The sequence below is a fragment of the Rosa rugosa genome, chromosome 1 (genome assembly GCF_958449725.1).
Source record: "Rosa rugosa chromosome 1, drRosRugo1.1, whole genome shotgun sequence".
In the NCBI taxonomy this organism is placed as follows: domain Eukaryota; kingdom Viridiplantae; phylum Streptophyta; class Magnoliopsida; order Rosales; family Rosaceae; genus Rosa; species Rosa rugosa.
Window position 1 is genome coordinate 31,653,238 of NC_084820.1, and position 16,605 is coordinate 31,669,842.

Here is a 16,605-nt window from a genome sequence, read left to right on the forward strand (position 1 = left end):
CTTCTCTTTTTCATGACAACGACGCTGGCTTCCCAGAATTTTCCAGAATAAGGTTGGAGAGCATATATGTGTCGTAAAACTCATACGTATAGACTAAGAACGTACAAAACCACCACCTCAAATCTTGAGCGTACGTTAGAGAATGCGACCAACCACCTAAGCACAGGCTCCAAAAATGTGGTCCTGCCAATTGTCTTTCCAAACTCCTCCAATCCTAATTGATATCCCTTGTCACCACACACCTAGATTCTGGCAAGCCTCCTTGCCACACCTTTAACCCATAACTGACTCAACCGTTTACGCCATGCAAACCCATCGAGAGAAACACAACTCGCCAACCCAACATTCTTGTAGCAACCCACCAGATGTTAGGTGACTGAGCGATCATATCCAAACCTTAAATGATGATTGAATCCTCCGACCTCAACGAGCCGCCAAGCCTCTACAACAAACCCCCAAGGCATTATATATTACCACTATTTGCAGTTTGCAGCATCATCGAAATGTCTTGTCGCAAAGCCTCAAGCATATCACCACCACTACAAGAAAATGACTCTTTTACCGCGCACATTTTACGGCGTGCATTAATGCGTGCCGTAATAGACACACATTTACGGCGCATTTTCACGCAGGCCGTTAATACCCTTCTCTGATATAGTCTTTTATGGCGTGCATATAATGCGTGTCGTAATAGACACACATTTACGGCGTATTTTCACGCAGGCCGTTAATACCCTTTCTGATATGGTCTTTTACGGCATGCATTGATGTGTGCCGTAAAAGTAAAAGGCGCAAAAATTTTCGCCAAAATTTTTATTTCCCTCCATCTCTTCCCACTACACATTTCATTTTTAACTTTTTCATTTCATAACACAAAAACTTCTCTCTCTCCCCGACACACACCTCAATTTTCGCCATCTCTTCCTTCCACGTCTCTTCCTACCGCCAAGTCGCTGTTCACTGGATTTGCTCCACCGCCGAGTCGCTGGCCGCGTACCTCCCACCACCATCACGTTCTCTGCTCCTTTCATCGAAATGTCATGGATCGATTGAGCTACGAATTAAAGAACATTGAAGTGGTTGCCGCTCTTGGAGATTGGGGCCACCTGTTTCAGGATCATGAAGTTTCTGAAACCCTTTTGGAGAAAGTTGAGAACTTTGGCCTTGTATTGCTCATTTGCTATCTGGGTTTTCTTCTCTGGCCAAATCAAGGTACAGTTTTTTTTCACTTATTGTTTCAGTTTTCATCTTCTGCTTGATCTATTTAGGGTTTTTCAATTGTAGGAAGGTTTCTATTGCTTGGTTTGCCTAGTTTGTTGGTTTGACTGCTTGTTTGACCGTATGTACCTACATTTGAGGTTGTATTTTGATCAATCTTGATTTTTGTTCTCAGAGGTCTCTCCCTGCGAAAAGAGAGTCGGTCTCAGAGGTCTCTCCCATCTCTCTCACTCTGAGACAAGTCCAATTTCTGGTTCGCAATCTCTTTTCAACACTACAAGAATATTGTGTATTGATAGCACAAATTAATAGCGTTTTTCTCTTAAGTGCTATTGTTTGTCACTTTTAAGACCCCAAAAAAAAAAAAAACAATATTGAAACGCTATTAAAACTCTGTAAATGTTACCGCCAGTAGAAAAGTGAAGGCGGGATTAAAAATTTTGGTTTCGCGGTTCGGCTTATTGATTAGAGCGTTTAGCTTATCGAATGAATAAAAAAACAACGGGAGTTATTAGAGCGTTTTCACTCCACCGCTGCCTTCATCGCCATTCTCTCTCCTCCTCCTCTCATCCTCTCACTCTCCTTCATCATTGCCGCTGCCGTCCTTGCCATTCTCTTCAATTCCTGTGAGGTCACCAGAAAAAGTGAGATTGGGTATTCTATTCCTTATGTTTTGGTCTTCTAAGCGTCGTGTTATGGTGGTTTTCTTTCACAAGTGAGATTGGGTATTTGGACTGAGTTTTAATCTATTTGGGTTTTTGTTTCCCTTGATTTCTTCGATGGGTTTTTCTGTCTCTTGAAGATTGGGTGCTTTGATTTCGTGTTTGTACTGGTTTGTGAGAGTTATTTGTTGTTTTTGCAGTTCTGATTGAGCGAGGCGATTTGAGGGGACTCTCTGCTCTTTCTCAAACTAGACAGCAGAGCTGCTTGTTGATGCTTCTCAATCATCTGAACGACCAATATCTCCAACTCTCTTTGGAATTTTCTTCGAGGTTCGTTTCACTTCGTTCGCTTGGTCATGATCGATTTCTGTTCCAACAGCTCTCTCTTGCTTATTTTTGACTTTTGCTTATTCTGTTTGTGGGTTTATTGCTTAATTTTAGTGGAACGTTCACTACTATTTAAATCGTTTATAGGAGTTGGTTTTGGTTGCTGACGGTGGGTGAGAGAAACGAAAGAGAGAGATGGAAACCAGAAAGAAGAGTAAGAGGACGGGAAAAGAAAAGGGAGAACAGGGAGATGAAAAGAGGAAGAAGAAAGAAAAGAGAGGGGAGGGGAGCACAACTAGTTGAAAAAGAAAGAAGAATGAGAAGTACAAAGGGGGAGACGGAGAGGGATTGAGAAGAGAGAATTTGTGAGTTTGGGGTTTTTCTCAAAGGCTGGGATTGGGTATTTCTAGATTGGAGGAGAGTGAATTAACATGATAGTGAGCATTCCAGTGTTTTGAAGATAGTGTATTCTGTAGACAGGACAAAATTTATAACACTGCTCGGAATTTTGAAATAGTAGGAGAATGATTACTGGACATACTTTCAATTAGTTGGTAATATAGTAGCTGATTTAGAGAGAGATTTGTATGGTAACGTTATTTTAGTCCAAACTTTATATATATGTATAAGGTTCATGTTTTCTCTTTCAAAACAAGTTGAATTGTCAGTTTACCAGTTCCAATATGCATGTATGCAATTTCGGTTTCTGTTATTTCATGCTCCCAAGTTTACTGGTTTTGGTTTCATAGTTTTTTTTTTCCTGCTCATGCTAAGCATATGCATTTTTTTAATTTTAATTTTTTTCCTTTGCTTAACCTGTGCATAATCTGCTGTCTTTTTTTTTACCTCATAATTTCTTAACACTTTAGATTTATTATTTGTTACTTAATTAAATCTCAACATTGCTGCTAGGATATTCAAGGACAATAAGTTCGTGTGGCATAGCTGGTTTGAAATTGTCTCATAAACTTGATATTTTTTGGAGTTGTATATTGCTTTTGTGTATTATACATAGGATCTTAAGCTTTAGGATATCGTGGGGATCATATGGAGGTTAGTATCTTAATTCTAAGCTTTTCTCATTGGGTTACAGATCAGATATTTAACTGCTGGCTATTTGTTTCAGAGACTGCCTATTGGTTGATCCTACAGAGCTTGCAGACCCATCTTTTAACTCCCAGCAACAGAGGGAAAGGTGATCTTTTAACATTAGCTTACAATTGTGAATACCAATTTGATTCAAAAACCTCATTTAAATTACTTTTGTGACAAAACTGAATTAGGACCTGATCAACTACATAAATTAAAAACTGAAGTAGTGTACTCTTGGACTTTGAAGAATGTTGTATGCCCCTTGTTCTTCTCATCCCCTTGATTCCAACTTGTAGAACATAAATTACTTGCACAATCTGTTATTTTTCTTGCCTTTGCGATTGCTAGTGACTGGAATGTTCATGATGCCAGGTTCTCACATCTTTTGCATCTGGCTGTGCTACCTCATTAGTAGTTGATAGGTGAGAGATTTCAAACTGTGACTATTATTAATGATCCATTCTCTTCCTACATATACTGCATCATTCTTACAAGTTCTCTTTTGCTCAGACAAGTCATTCATATATAATTGGCATATTCATTCTATGGTTGCTTTTTCTTTCTTGTACAATCCATTTGTAGTCTGTTCTCATGTCCCCCGTATTGTAACTATAATCTCTTTTTTATGTGGGCAGTAAGTGAGCTTTTTTTCACGATCAAAACGATGTTCCTTATCTTCCTCATCATTTCTTGTTCTGTCATTCCTATGTCTGCATCTATCCAAGCTTCCTAATGACAACTATGGTCCCAGGTGAATCCAAGCAATGGACATAGTCAAGGCAATTACCAGCTCCTTTGAGAAAGGATGTTGGGGCACAAAGTCTCCAAAGAGTTTGAAGCAAGTTCATTCTGGAGCAGCTCATTTGTGCATGAAATTCATGGAGGACTGTTATATACCACTTTTTATGATTTTAAGTTCTTTCTTGTATTGGTTTAGCCATAAATTTCAAATGCGATGCTTTTAAAGCAATGTATGTAATTGAATATCTTTTTTTAAATATATATAAAAGTCAGATTCTTTTAAATATGAGCGGAAGAAATTGAATTGAAATATATTTTTTTTAATATAAAAGAACATTTTACGGCGTGCAAATTGGGCTGTAAAAAACTGGGTAACTAATTCTTTTACGGCATGCAAAAGTGTGCCATAAAAATTGTCTTTTACGGCATGCCCTGCGTGCCGTAAAGTGGTCTAAAAAGTCATTTACGGCGTGCTTTCTTGACATTCACGGCGTGCAAACATCCCATAAATCAAATTGAATAATACTTGAGAATATATTTACGGCCTGCTTGGATGCACAATTACGGCCCTCTTATGAACGCCGTTAAAGAGTAATGTCTTTTACGGCTCCGGCATTTACAGCCTGCATTTGTGCGCCGTAAAAGGGTATTTACGGCGCATATTGTGGGCGGTAAAAGACTGTTTTTGGTGTAGTGCACACGATTTCATCCAATACTGAACCCATCACACGCTGACAGCCACCATTGATGCCGAACAAGCCAAGGCACAGCCCCTATGTTTCCCAAACCATAGGTCCCTTCTCCTGAGACTACAGAGATTTTCTGTACAAGTATCTTTTTGTATGTTTACACCTTTATTGTTAATGTGAAACTATGTAAGAGTTTATAGTCAACTGAAATCTTGAGTTGATCTTCATGTCAAGACTAGTAATTAAGGAATAAATAATTAATGATCATTGAGTTATGACCCGTTCGACACTTAAATAACTATGTTTTAAAAAATATCACTTAACTCACTCACTTTTAAATCTGTACTTAGCTCACTCACTATCATTAAATCTAGCGTTAGATGCTGTTAAAGTTGATTGTATATTTGTTTGAACACTAGAAAATGCATTTCCTGTTAAAGGAAAAACATATTGTGTGCCTTCATCAAAGCAACTAACGAAGAGGGAATCAAGGAATCAGTGATTACCATCAATCAGCACAATTACGGATCAATCAGCATTTAGTATCATTAATGTAATCGATATTTCCGTTGTAATTCTATCCCTATATAAAGGGACTATGAAATGAAATGAGTAGACCAATTCCAATTGGCATTTTACTTTAACACATTATCAGCACGCTCAGAGCCAATAGCCAAGAAAAAAACTCTAGTTTTCTTGTTTATTTCCGTCGAAAAAAAAACCCAAAACCCTAAAGAAGAAAAAGTGTCTTCTTTTCTGCCGCTTTCAAAAAAAAAAAAAAAAAAAAAAAAAAAAACAAAACAAAACAAAACTCTGCAGAAGCAGATCGACCTCCCAACCAAGAGAAATTGCTCTCTGCACCGCCACTACCTGCACAACCCAGCAGCCCCGGCGTCAACACCATCGGCCCCCATCCTCCAAATCCCCATTTCTCCTCCCCGCCGCGAAGCTCACAGCCGGCCAGACCCAATCCAAACCAGCCTCGTCCTTCGTCCCCGCCAGCCCACACGGGCCTCCAGCCCAACCCAGAAAACTGCAGCAGCGCCTCCGCCCCTGCCTGCACATCACAGCAGCGCCTCCGCCTTGCAAGTCCGGCGTTTGCAGTCGCAGCCCAGCCTGCAATACACCGGCCTGCAGCACACCACCGAGCCTCTAGCCTGCGCCGATCCCGCCTGCAGCAGCCCGAGCGACTGCCCAGCCCCGGCGATCCGTCGCAGCCCAGCTTGACAAGCAGCCACCTTCACCGATCTGCTCCCACCGATCACCTATCCCAGCAGCCCACCGATCACCGCTCACCTGCTGCTGCACCCAGCGCGCCTCCTCTGCAAACTAGAAGAAGACTCGAAGGACTGAAGGAGGAAGAAGAGAAAGGAAAAAGAAAAAAAACCGGCCCAAAGAAAAGGGACCCGGCCAAGAAAAAAAAAGAAAAAGAAGGGCCTAAGTATACACCCGGCCCAAATCAAAAAAAAAAAAAAAAGCAGGCCCTGCAGGACCAGAAACGAAAAAAAAACAGAGAAAGAAAAGAAAAAAAGGAGAAGGTCCAAAGTAAAGATCAGGCCCAGAAAAAAAGTGCTAATTCTCAGCCCAACAAATCAGCAGGCCCAGCAGAACCCGAAAAAAAACATCGCTACGCACGCCTGCATCAACACGCGCGTGCGCTAGGATCGTTTTATTTACTCAAAATCAAGTATGTTTTCTTTTATTTATTTAATCTCATACTATGGTATATATAATTAGGATTGTTGAGCATGTTTAGTTAAATAATTTTGATCATTTTAAGCATGCCTTATTATTTATGGTTTATATGATTATATTTAAGCATGATTTATAATTATGTTTAAGCATGCTTTATATTTTATTGTTTATATTTTAATATGAAATTTTGAGCATGTTTTTATTTTTTTTATTTACGCTTATATAAATTATGCCTACGCATGCTTTGTATTATGCTATTGTTTACATTTTATTTTATGCATGATATATTATTGCTATTATTATGTGTAGTATATAATTTGTTGTGTATTTGTGAAATTTGAGCATGCCATGTAGTTTATTTTTATATATGCTATGTTTAAATATGCTATGATTAATTTTTAGAATGCAACATATAAAATCCGTTTTGCCATGATAATGAAAATTCATGCGCATTATCCATACACACTTACTGTGATAAAGTATTTTCACATAGCATCGAAAAAATGTGACCATTACGAATCTTGGTCTTGAAATCTAATTCATATGTTTGGAAAATAATTTACGTGGATGTCTTTATGACTGCGTAATTTATATATTCTCTCTTGTTTTATGTAGATGGCTGATCCAACTCGACCTGAGTTTGACATCTTGGACTCAGAAGGACTTGAGTACCATCGTTGGGTTTCCGATATGGAAACTGCCTTTGTGGCAAAAGACTACACTGCCACCATTACTGATCCCAAAGATGATGAACTATCTAATAAGGTGAAAGCAGATGCCTTAATTTTTCTGAGGCGACATATTGATCCTAGCCTACGCTGGGAGTACCTTCAGTTGAAGACACCCAAAGCACTGTGGGATGCCCTTAAAGGACGTTTTGGGAACATTCACGATACTTTGCTCCCAGGACTGGCTGTTCAGTGGAATGGAATCCGCTTTCTTGACTATAAAAAGGTCAATGACTTCAACAAGGACATGTTGCGCTTAAAGGCACGTCTCAATTTCTGTGGAAGGGAAATCACAGAAGATGATATGATCTCAAAGACTCTTACCACCTTTCCTAATTCAGCTTTTATACTAGCGAACCAGTATCAATTGGATTATGACAACAAAAGAATCACAACCTTCAATAAGTTGATAAGCCTACTGCAAGTGGCTGAGAGACAAAATAAGATTCTCTTGAATAACAATGCCAGGCCCACTAGGACAAAGAAAATTCCCGAGGCTAATTATGGAAAAATGAAAGGTGGAAATAACTCCAATGCAAGGGGGTTTAGACGTGCTGATCCCTACCCACGTGGCAACAATGCACCACGTGGAAAGGGACATGGGGATCATGGAAACAAGATGCCAAAGGAAAGAGTTGACAATGAACCATGCTATAGGTGTGGATTCATTGGGCATTGGTACAAGAACTGCCAAGCAAACAACAGAGTAGCAGCCAATTACAAGAGGTATAGAGAGTCTAAAGAACAAGAGGCTCACTATATGGAAGAAGGAGGTCATGACCTAGACGTCAACCTTACAATTGCAGACTTCAATGGCAAAGAGGAACTTGCTAAGTCAATGGATGCTCTCAATCTTGACTGATCTGCTTTATTCATTTTATTTTCCAAAGACAGTTATGAAGGCATAATGCCTCATTTTTAATTAGACTACTACTTGGTCTTAAAGTTTATTTCAATACTGGTTTGATGAATTAGAACAAGACCTTGATTTGATTATCGATGGCTTATTAATAAATTTTGAATTTTATTCTGAAGCACTGAATTTATTCAAATTTATTTACTATACACATATTTACATGGTTCCAAATTGCACTATAAAGATGTAAAGCAATACATCTAGATAAAGAAAAAATTATTTGGATGAAAAAAAATTATCATTCTACATAAATACAAATACTCTAAAGAATATGAGATACGCTCTGTATGCACCAAGAGCTAATCGAACCTTGTTAATGTTTCAAAGCAATTTGTGCCAACGATTATCATGTAAAAACACACCGTGAGAATGGAACTGAATACCTTGATATTACCTCTAATGAATGTGGAAGGAAACGCATCTTAGAGAAACTTATGAGTCAATCTAGTGGACTGTACCTCACTACGATTCGGATCATTGAATCCTATGTTGTCACCAATAATGAAATATGGGACTCTGACTCATAGAGGCTTTGGCATGACCGCCTAGGGCACCCCGGTCGTGACATGATGATCCGTATTTTAAAGAACTCATATGGACATCCCTTCTTTCGAGTGAAAAATAAAATGGGACAAAAATCCGTCACACTGCAAGGTGTCGGTCCTAGTACTGCTCAAATACAGTCATTGCCTTCTGAAGTACCAGAAGCACTACCTCCCTCCCATTATGCCTCATTGACTATTTCAAATGCATATCACTCGTTTTGCAAAGCCTGCTCTTTAGCAAAAACAGGATCGAGACCTTCCTATGCTAAAGATACAAAACAAAACATTCCATTCTTACAAAGGATACAAGGAGATATCTGTGGACCTATCCATCCAGAATGCGGACCATTTTAAGTACTTTATGGTTCTGGTGGATACTTCGACACACTGGTCACATGTCGCTTTAGTGTCCACAAGAAATGCTGCAAAACTCCTAGCATAGATTATACGTTTAAGGGCTCACCACCCTGATCACCCTATCAAGTCTATAAGGCTTGATAATGCTGGAGAGTTTACATCAAAAGCATTTGATGATTATTGCATATCCATTTGGATCGATCTAGAGCATCCTGTACCCCATGTGCATACACAAAATGGTCTCGCAGAAGCCACCATCAAAAGGCTACAGATGGTGGCTAGGGCATTGGTTATGCGCACCAACCTGCCTATATCTGCATGGGGTTATGCAATATTGCACGCAGCTTTACTTATTCGTTTCAGACCCACTGCTAGCCAACCATTTTCTGCGTACCAGTTGGTAACTGGATATGAGCCTGACATTTCACACTTACGCATATTTGGTTGAGCAGTTTATGTGCCTATTGCGCCCCCACAGCGCACTAAAATGGGTCCTCAGAGACGATTAAGTATTTATGTTGGATACGAATCCCCAACAACTATCCGCTATTTGGAAACCCTTGACAGGCGATCTCTTTACCGCTAGATTTGCGGATTGTCACTTTGATGAGACAGTCTTCCCGTCGTTAGAGGGAGATAGGAAAAAGGATTTTCCAAGGGAACGACAGGAATTGTCGTGGTTTGTCCCCACTTTGTCTCATTTTGATCCCCGCACTTCACAAAGTGAAAGTGAAGTGAAAAGAATAATCGATCTTCAGAACGTAGCAGATTCGATGCCTGATGCGTTTACTGATATCGCAAAAGTGACGAGATCACATATACCAGCTGCAAATGTGCCTGCAAGGTTAGAAGTCCCCACCAAGGGGCACGGTGTCGCAGATAGAGGCACTGCAACCGCACTTAGTGGAGGTGTGGTTGAGGCCGTGGCTCCCCAAGGAAGAGGGGGAGGCCACTTGGTTCGATTGACACTCACCCAAGGAAGAAGAGGGCGAGTAAGGCACAAACCAATCATCAATGTATAGAATCCCTCTCATGAGATTGCCTCTGATTATAGTTATGTCCATGAATCAATACTGGAGGACGCTCCGATGTTAAAAATGATTCCAGAGAACAAAGAAATCTCAAAGGATTATGAGAGTGCGTATGAGTTGATAGAAAGATCTTCCATACACATTGATGATATATATTGTCGCTCAAGGAAACATAGAGCACGATGATATCGAACCACGCTCTGTTGCAAAATGTCAACAAAGAGCAGATTGGCCTAAATGGAAAGAAACAATCCAGGCAGAATTAGATTCTCTGACAAAGAGACAGGTATTTGGTCTGGTAGTGCTAACCCCACCAAGTGTAAAGCCTGTAGGACATAAATGAGTCTTTGTCAGAAAGCGTAATGAGAAGAATGAAGTCCTGAGGTACATGGCTCGCCTTGTGGCGCAAGGTTTCTCACAACGCCCTGGAATTGACTACGAGGAGACATACTCTCCCGTAATGGACGTTATAACGTTCCGCTACTTAGTCAGCATAGTAATTTCCGAAGGACTGGAAATGCAGCTCATGGATGTGGTTACAACATATCTCTAGGGGGATCTAGATTCAGAGATATATATGAAAGTGCCTGATGGCCTTACATTACCCAAGTCAAGTGACTCTAAACCACGGAGTGCGTTTGCAATTAAGTTGAAACGCTCACTTTACGGAATGAAACAATCCGGGCGGATGTGGTATACCCGTCTAAGTGACTACTTGATTGGGAAGGGATATAAGAACGATGAAGTATGCCCCTGCGTATTCATAAAGAAAACAAGTTCCGGATTTGCAACTGTAGCAGTATATGTCGATGATATGAACATAATAGGTACTCTTGATGAAATTAGAGAAACCGCGAGCTATTTGAAATCCGAATTTGAGATGAAGGATCTTGGGAAAACTCGATTCTGTCTAGGCCTTGAACTAGAAAACCGAGTTTGTGGAATACTAATCCACCAGTCTGCATATGTCCAAAAGTCAGGCAATTTAACATGGACAAAGTGCATCCTGCTAGCACTCCCATGATCGGTCGAAGTTTGGATGCAAGGAAAGATCCATTTCGTCCAAAGGAAGATGACGAAGAAGTGTTGGGAGCTGAAATTCCCTATCTAAGTGCAATAGGCGCATTATTGTACTTAGCCCAATGTACTCGACCAGAGATTGCATTCTCAGTGAACTTGTTAGCTAGATTTAGCTCAGCGCCAACGCAGCGTCACTGGAATGGTATCAAGAACATCTTCGATACCTAAAAGGAACCATTGACTTGGGACTGTTCTTTCCCTACAGAGAGACAAGAGGGACCGCAGATGGAACTGCAATCCCTAAAGGAAATGTTGATGGCGAAAGCGCCACTTCCTACACCGAAACGCCAAATGACGTTTTGGTTGGTTTTGCTGATACTGGGTATCTCTCTGACCCACATAAAGGTCGTTCCCAAACTGGTTATGTATTTACCAGTGGGAACACGACGATATCTTGGAGATCAACCAAGCAAACCCATGTGGCTACCTCCTCGAACCACTCAGAGATCATTACTCTACATGAGGCGGTTCGTGAGTGTGTACGGTTAAGAGCTATCATCACACATATTCGAGGGACTAGTGGTTTGAGTTCTACCACTGAAGAGCCGACTTGCATTAATAAAGATAATGCAGCTTGCATCGAACAGATGAAGCTAGGGCATATTAAGGGTGATAATACAAAACACATATCACTAAAGTTTTCTACAATCAGCAACAACAGGCCCTCCTCAAGATTCAAGTGAATCAAGTAAGGTCTGAGGAGAATATGGCAGATTTGTTCACCAAATCATTGCCTAAGGCCATATTTGAGAAACATGTGAAAAGCATAGGAATGCGAAGACTTTCCAAGCTCCCCTGATTAATGTAAGTATCAGGGGGAGGTGTAGACGTCAGGGGGAGTCTAACACACATATGTCATCCTCAAATGTAAAAGGTGCGTTGTGCTCTTTTCCTTCGACCAAGGCGTATTTTTTGTCCCACAGGGTTTTTATTGTTACTTGGCAAGGTTTTTAGTGAGGCAACAACTCATGCACCATTTCGCTTTGACTTGGCACAAGGGGGAGTGTTAAAGGAAAAACATATTGTGTGCCTTCATCAAAGCAACTAACGAAGAGGGAATCAAGGAATCAGTGATTACCATCAATCAGCACAATTACGGATCAATCAGCATTTAGTATCATTAATGTAATCGATATTTCCGTTGTAATTCTATCCCTATATAAAGGGACTATGAAATGAAATGAGTAGACCAATTCCAATTGGCATTTTACTTTAACATTTCCAACTTTATTTTTCTTTATGAAGAAAAAACTGATAAATATTTTTTTTCCAAATTAAGTTTCAATTTTCTAAAAAAATCATTTTCATTAGAAATTTTCAGAATTATAAAAAAAAAATTTAACAAAAAATTTGACGACAGTGAGTTAAGTATATGATAATGTTGAATGTGAGTGAATTAAAGAATATTTTTAAAAAGTCAGTGAGTCAAGTGTCAAACATGTCAAAACTTAGTGATCAACTGATCATTAGTGATTACTATAGTAATTAAAACAAACAAACTTTAAAAATATTATCTTATTTTGCAACGACAAATTAGACAGGCAAGGTAATGGACCAGGAATAAGAATTTTTGCAAGATATATAATAGCTCGTTATAATTTATTGGTTCCGAAAATCATGAACGCGAATATTTAACCTTCTAAGCCAAATAGAGTGAACAATCATGTGGAAAACATCATATCTCCTAGGAGGTCCATTCACCACAAAATGTCGTTGCACTTGTTTCACATTCCTTTGCATTCTTAGGTACTGCCTATGAGATATCCCCATCAATATGTTCTTGATATCCGATATGTTCTTCACATCTATTTGAACAGAAAATGACTTCCAATTCAAAACATCACTGAAAGGTGGGACATAAGCATCTGAAATCAACACCGGAACACACTCGGCATAGATTGCTTCCACCACTCTTGGACTTGCCACTTCATACCCACTTGGGCACAAGCAAAACTTGCTACTTTTCAACTTTTTTTCATAGGACACTTTCTTTGGGAGCGCATCATAGACTTGGACATCTTGGTCTTTGCCTTTCCATTCGTTTAAAAGGAGGTACCTAATGTGGCCATGAAGACGACCGGCGAAAAAGGCGAGGACAGTTCGAGTCGATGGAGGCTGACCACCTAGACTTGAGATTTCACCTGTTAGAAGATTAATTTCGGGAAACGACGCATCTTTTGATGGATTAAATCCTTCGGAAGTATTGGCATTGCAAAGAACCCTAATGGACCTGTGGAACAAATTTGGAACAAAGGATGACGTGGTTGGCCCCTATAAAACAATCAACCCATTAATTAGATAATAGGTATTACAGAAAGTTGAGGAAGGACTAAAAGATGTGAAATTAAAGAAACAACAAATTGCAACCACCAACAACAAATAGTTCCAATGGAAAAGAAGGCTACAGCAATAATGGAAAGAATAAATTATATATCTATTTTGTTTCCAATAATCGCAACAAGACAATAAAGCTAGCTTAACAAGAAAATGTGTTTTATGATTTTTAGAAATCAAAAGAAACTGATTGGTATTGCAATTTATAGTAGTTGTAATGTTTCACACATTCTCTTGGCATGATGTAATTGTATATCATTGTCATATCTTAGAAAAATAGAGAAAACAAACGAGAGTACAAAAACTGGGTCCAGGGTGCAGAGTGAGTACAAATAGTAATTTCATCGGATTCTGCAAGTTTTGGTCTTATCTAAGGAGAGAACACGCATAAACCACAAAACCTACTGGTCCTATATTTCACACACAACTTGATCGTAAACAAACACACAGTAAAACAAGGAAACTAATCAGAATCGAAGACGAAGAAGAAGGAAGGAGGATGAAGATGATCAGGAAGAGGAAGAGGAGGAGGAGCTGCGTACCCAGTCATGACATGAAAGCATGAAATGATCAGCACCAAGGCTTCTATTCCAGAAAGGATGCCTATCAGCAATGACTTTAACGTAGTCGACGATGGCTCGCTTCATCGGATCTAGATCTTTTGAATCGGGGACATACAGGTACTGAACCAGATTGACCACACTTACTGGAATGAAGTAAACGTGAGCTTCATCTGGGTCTTTTGTTCTGTACAATTTGCCCATCTCCATTTCATGAATGAACCTTCCTTCTGAGGAATATATGCTCTTGCATGGACCATTATGAAACAGTGGGACCTCTCCTTCTTCGTATACGTATATCTTGAACAGCTTCTCCATTAATAGGTAGCTCCTAATTAATTAATATTCACACAAGAAGTAGTTAAGATTTTAAGTACATAATTGGATTCCATATATATGAAGCTACGTACCCAGGAAGAAATAAAGTTTAGATATTTTTCTGTTTGCCGCAAATTCCTAAACTTCTCTTTAGCAATTTCATACCCTAAAAGAGTGGTATAATGATATTTATTCATATTGGAATACGAATTATCAATATACACTAAATTGACCGGCCATGTAGCGTGGAATACCATTTATCGGTACGTATAGACAATAATTAATGAATTTTAGAAACCCAAATATGCATTTCATTAGTAGTATTTTGCATAAATAGTTGAAAATGCTTTCCGAACAATAAAAACATTGGAGACTTAAGTACTTAATAGGTGCTTCTTTGCTCTAGAAGTGCTTCTAACAAAAGCAGATGTATTTATATTCGAAAATTAAACACTTTTCACAAAAGTGTAACTGAGCAAAACTGCTCTTTTGATCCCAAAAAAAAAAAAAAATGCTCAGAACCAAATAGTTTGGTCCTTAGTTGATGTCTTCATGTTCGCCCGGTCTCACTCTGAACCTCATTTTCCAACAAAAGTAAAAAGTCGATCGTGTATACATCAGTTGATAACCAATAATAACTAAAATTAGTACTTGAGATGAAAGTTGGCATGGTGCCGGAAAGTTTTATGGATAGAGTTACCTATGAAAGGCGTGGGCGTTCCGATATATGCGGCCGTGAGGAACATAGTCGGGGTCGTCGTCATGTACTAGTTGTACTGTTTTTGATGTCGAATTGATCTTGTTCCTAAGTCGTACTAGTGATGTACCAGCTGCTTCTCTTATGGAAGACCTTGCTTTGCCCAAACTTGCTTCTAGCTTATCTAGCTTCATGCTCCACCATGATTTTACTCTTCTAGAACCACCAACTTGTATAGCCCCCTAGTGAAAAACATGTATTAAGATGTTATTTTAGAGAGAGAGAGAGAGAGAGAGAGAGAGAGAGAGATTCTTACAGTTGATATTTGAGGGGCAGGAGCAGGACTTGGACTACCATATAAAAAACTAGTAAGTGGAGCTTCAGCTGGAGGTTGAGACCATTCTTGAGCTGCAGTTAAAGCTAGAGAGTAGCTAAAATTTCCAGAAGTACTAGAATGATCAACTATCCAAGTTGCAGTTGATGATGAAGAGCTTGAACTCAGAGGCTGTATCAGAAAGATTAACAGCAACACCAGCAAAGGTATTACCAGTAACACTACTAGAAACCAGGATAATGAAAAAACTGGTCTGTAAGTACGAGCAGCCCTCATATCTCTATCTCTCATCTCCACTATCAAAATGAAACGTACTAGCTTTTGATTTGGTGAATGAGGCAGCAAACCCATATTATCATCCAATTTGTGATTTGGAGTTATGTAAAAGCTTGATGGCAACCTAGCACCGGAAAAAATATTTAGATTTATTAAATGTTCAATAGGGACAGTGACCTCTAGTGTAAGGCCAGATGGGGTTTTTGGCGCTCTTAACATGTGGTTCACCCCTTTCTCATAACTTCTGCTCTCACATTTATTTTTCCATTCAAATTGAACACGTTTGCTCCTTTCTCATAAATTCTTGGAATTGGAAAATTGATATTATATTCGGTTAGGATTAATGTTAATTTGGTATGTCGCGATCGATTAGCTAGCTAGGATTTCAAGAAATGTGTCAAAATCTTGATGCATTCAAAAAGTCGATGATACACAAAGATTTCCCTATAACATAGGTTTCTGTAAGAATATCTAGAATGATAATATAAATAGCGTATATATTATGGGGTAGGTGGGTGTGTATAAGAAGCTGCGTCCATCAATTCTAATTAATATAATTCTTGTCGGAAAAAAAAATTCTAATTAATATAATTGGATTACGCAATTCGAATTCTACACGAAATAAGACATATTAAACACAAATGATTAAAAAATGATCATTTGCAGTTCAAATCCGCAAAGAGACCTATTAATCATGGATTAGTGTACGTTAACCCACCAACTCGCAAAAAATCCACTTAGCCCGTTTATTTCATTAGTCCAAGTCAAAATTTAAGATATTTCAAGTGTTGTTATGCAAATTCAAGATATTTCAAGTGTTGTTATGCTTGTATGGTGTTTTTTCTCCTAATGTAAGTCGTACAAAAAAATATAGTGCAAAGTTATGTCTAAAATTGGTCAACTATGATTTATCTCAGCACCACTATCTGAGCTAGTAAATTAGTTGCGCAAGACGTCATGGGTTGGATTTGAATTCTCCGATACGTTTATTAATTAAGTCGGATT

General features: G+C 39.0%; 2 protein-coding genes and 2 long non-coding RNA genes across 4 annotated transcripts; 3 read left to right on the forward strand and 1 right to left on the reverse strand.

The window, feature by feature from the left end:
- The first annotated feature begins 1,685 nt into the window (after positions 1-1,685).
- On the forward strand, positions 1,686-2,582 carry LOC133740468 (uncharacterized). The gene is made up of 3 exons (XR_009861237.1): positions 1,686-1,862; positions 2,081-2,210; positions 2,355-2,582. It is a non-coding gene; the product is annotated as an uncharacterized LOC133740468 (long non-coding RNA).
- Positions 2,583-3,255: 673 nt separating this feature from the next.
- Positions 3,256-4,299, forward strand: LOC133741388 (uncharacterized). Its single transcript, XR_009861875.1, has 3 exons — positions 3,256-3,402; positions 3,672-3,721; positions 4,051-4,299. It is a non-coding gene; the product is annotated as an uncharacterized LOC133741388 (long non-coding RNA).
- Positions 4,300-6,280: 1,981 nt separating this feature from the next.
- On the forward strand, positions 6,281-8,148 carry LOC133735373 (uncharacterized). Its single transcript, XM_062162787.1, has 2 exons — positions 6,281-6,416; positions 7,040-8,148. Exon 2 carries the CDS (start codon positions 7,040-7,042, stop codon positions 8,012-8,014), a length of 975 nt encoding a protein of 324 aa, XP_062018771.1. The 5' UTR covers positions 6,281-6,416; the 3' UTR covers positions 8,015-8,148.
- A 4,494-nt stretch (positions 8,149-12,642) lies between these two features.
- LOC133735382 (probable glycosyltransferase At3g07620) lies at positions 12,643-15,701 on the reverse strand. Its single transcript, XM_062162794.1, has 4 exons — positions 15,307-15,701; positions 14,994-15,232; positions 13,958-14,306; positions 12,643-13,352 (listed from the first exon to the last, which is right to left on the reverse strand). Exons 1-4 carry the CDS (start codon positions 15,673-15,675, stop codon positions 12,681-12,683), a joined length of 1,629 nt encoding a protein of 542 aa, XP_062018778.1. The 5' UTR covers positions 15,676-15,701; the 3' UTR covers positions 12,643-12,680.
- Between the last annotated feature and the right edge of the window lie 904 nt (positions 15,702-16,605).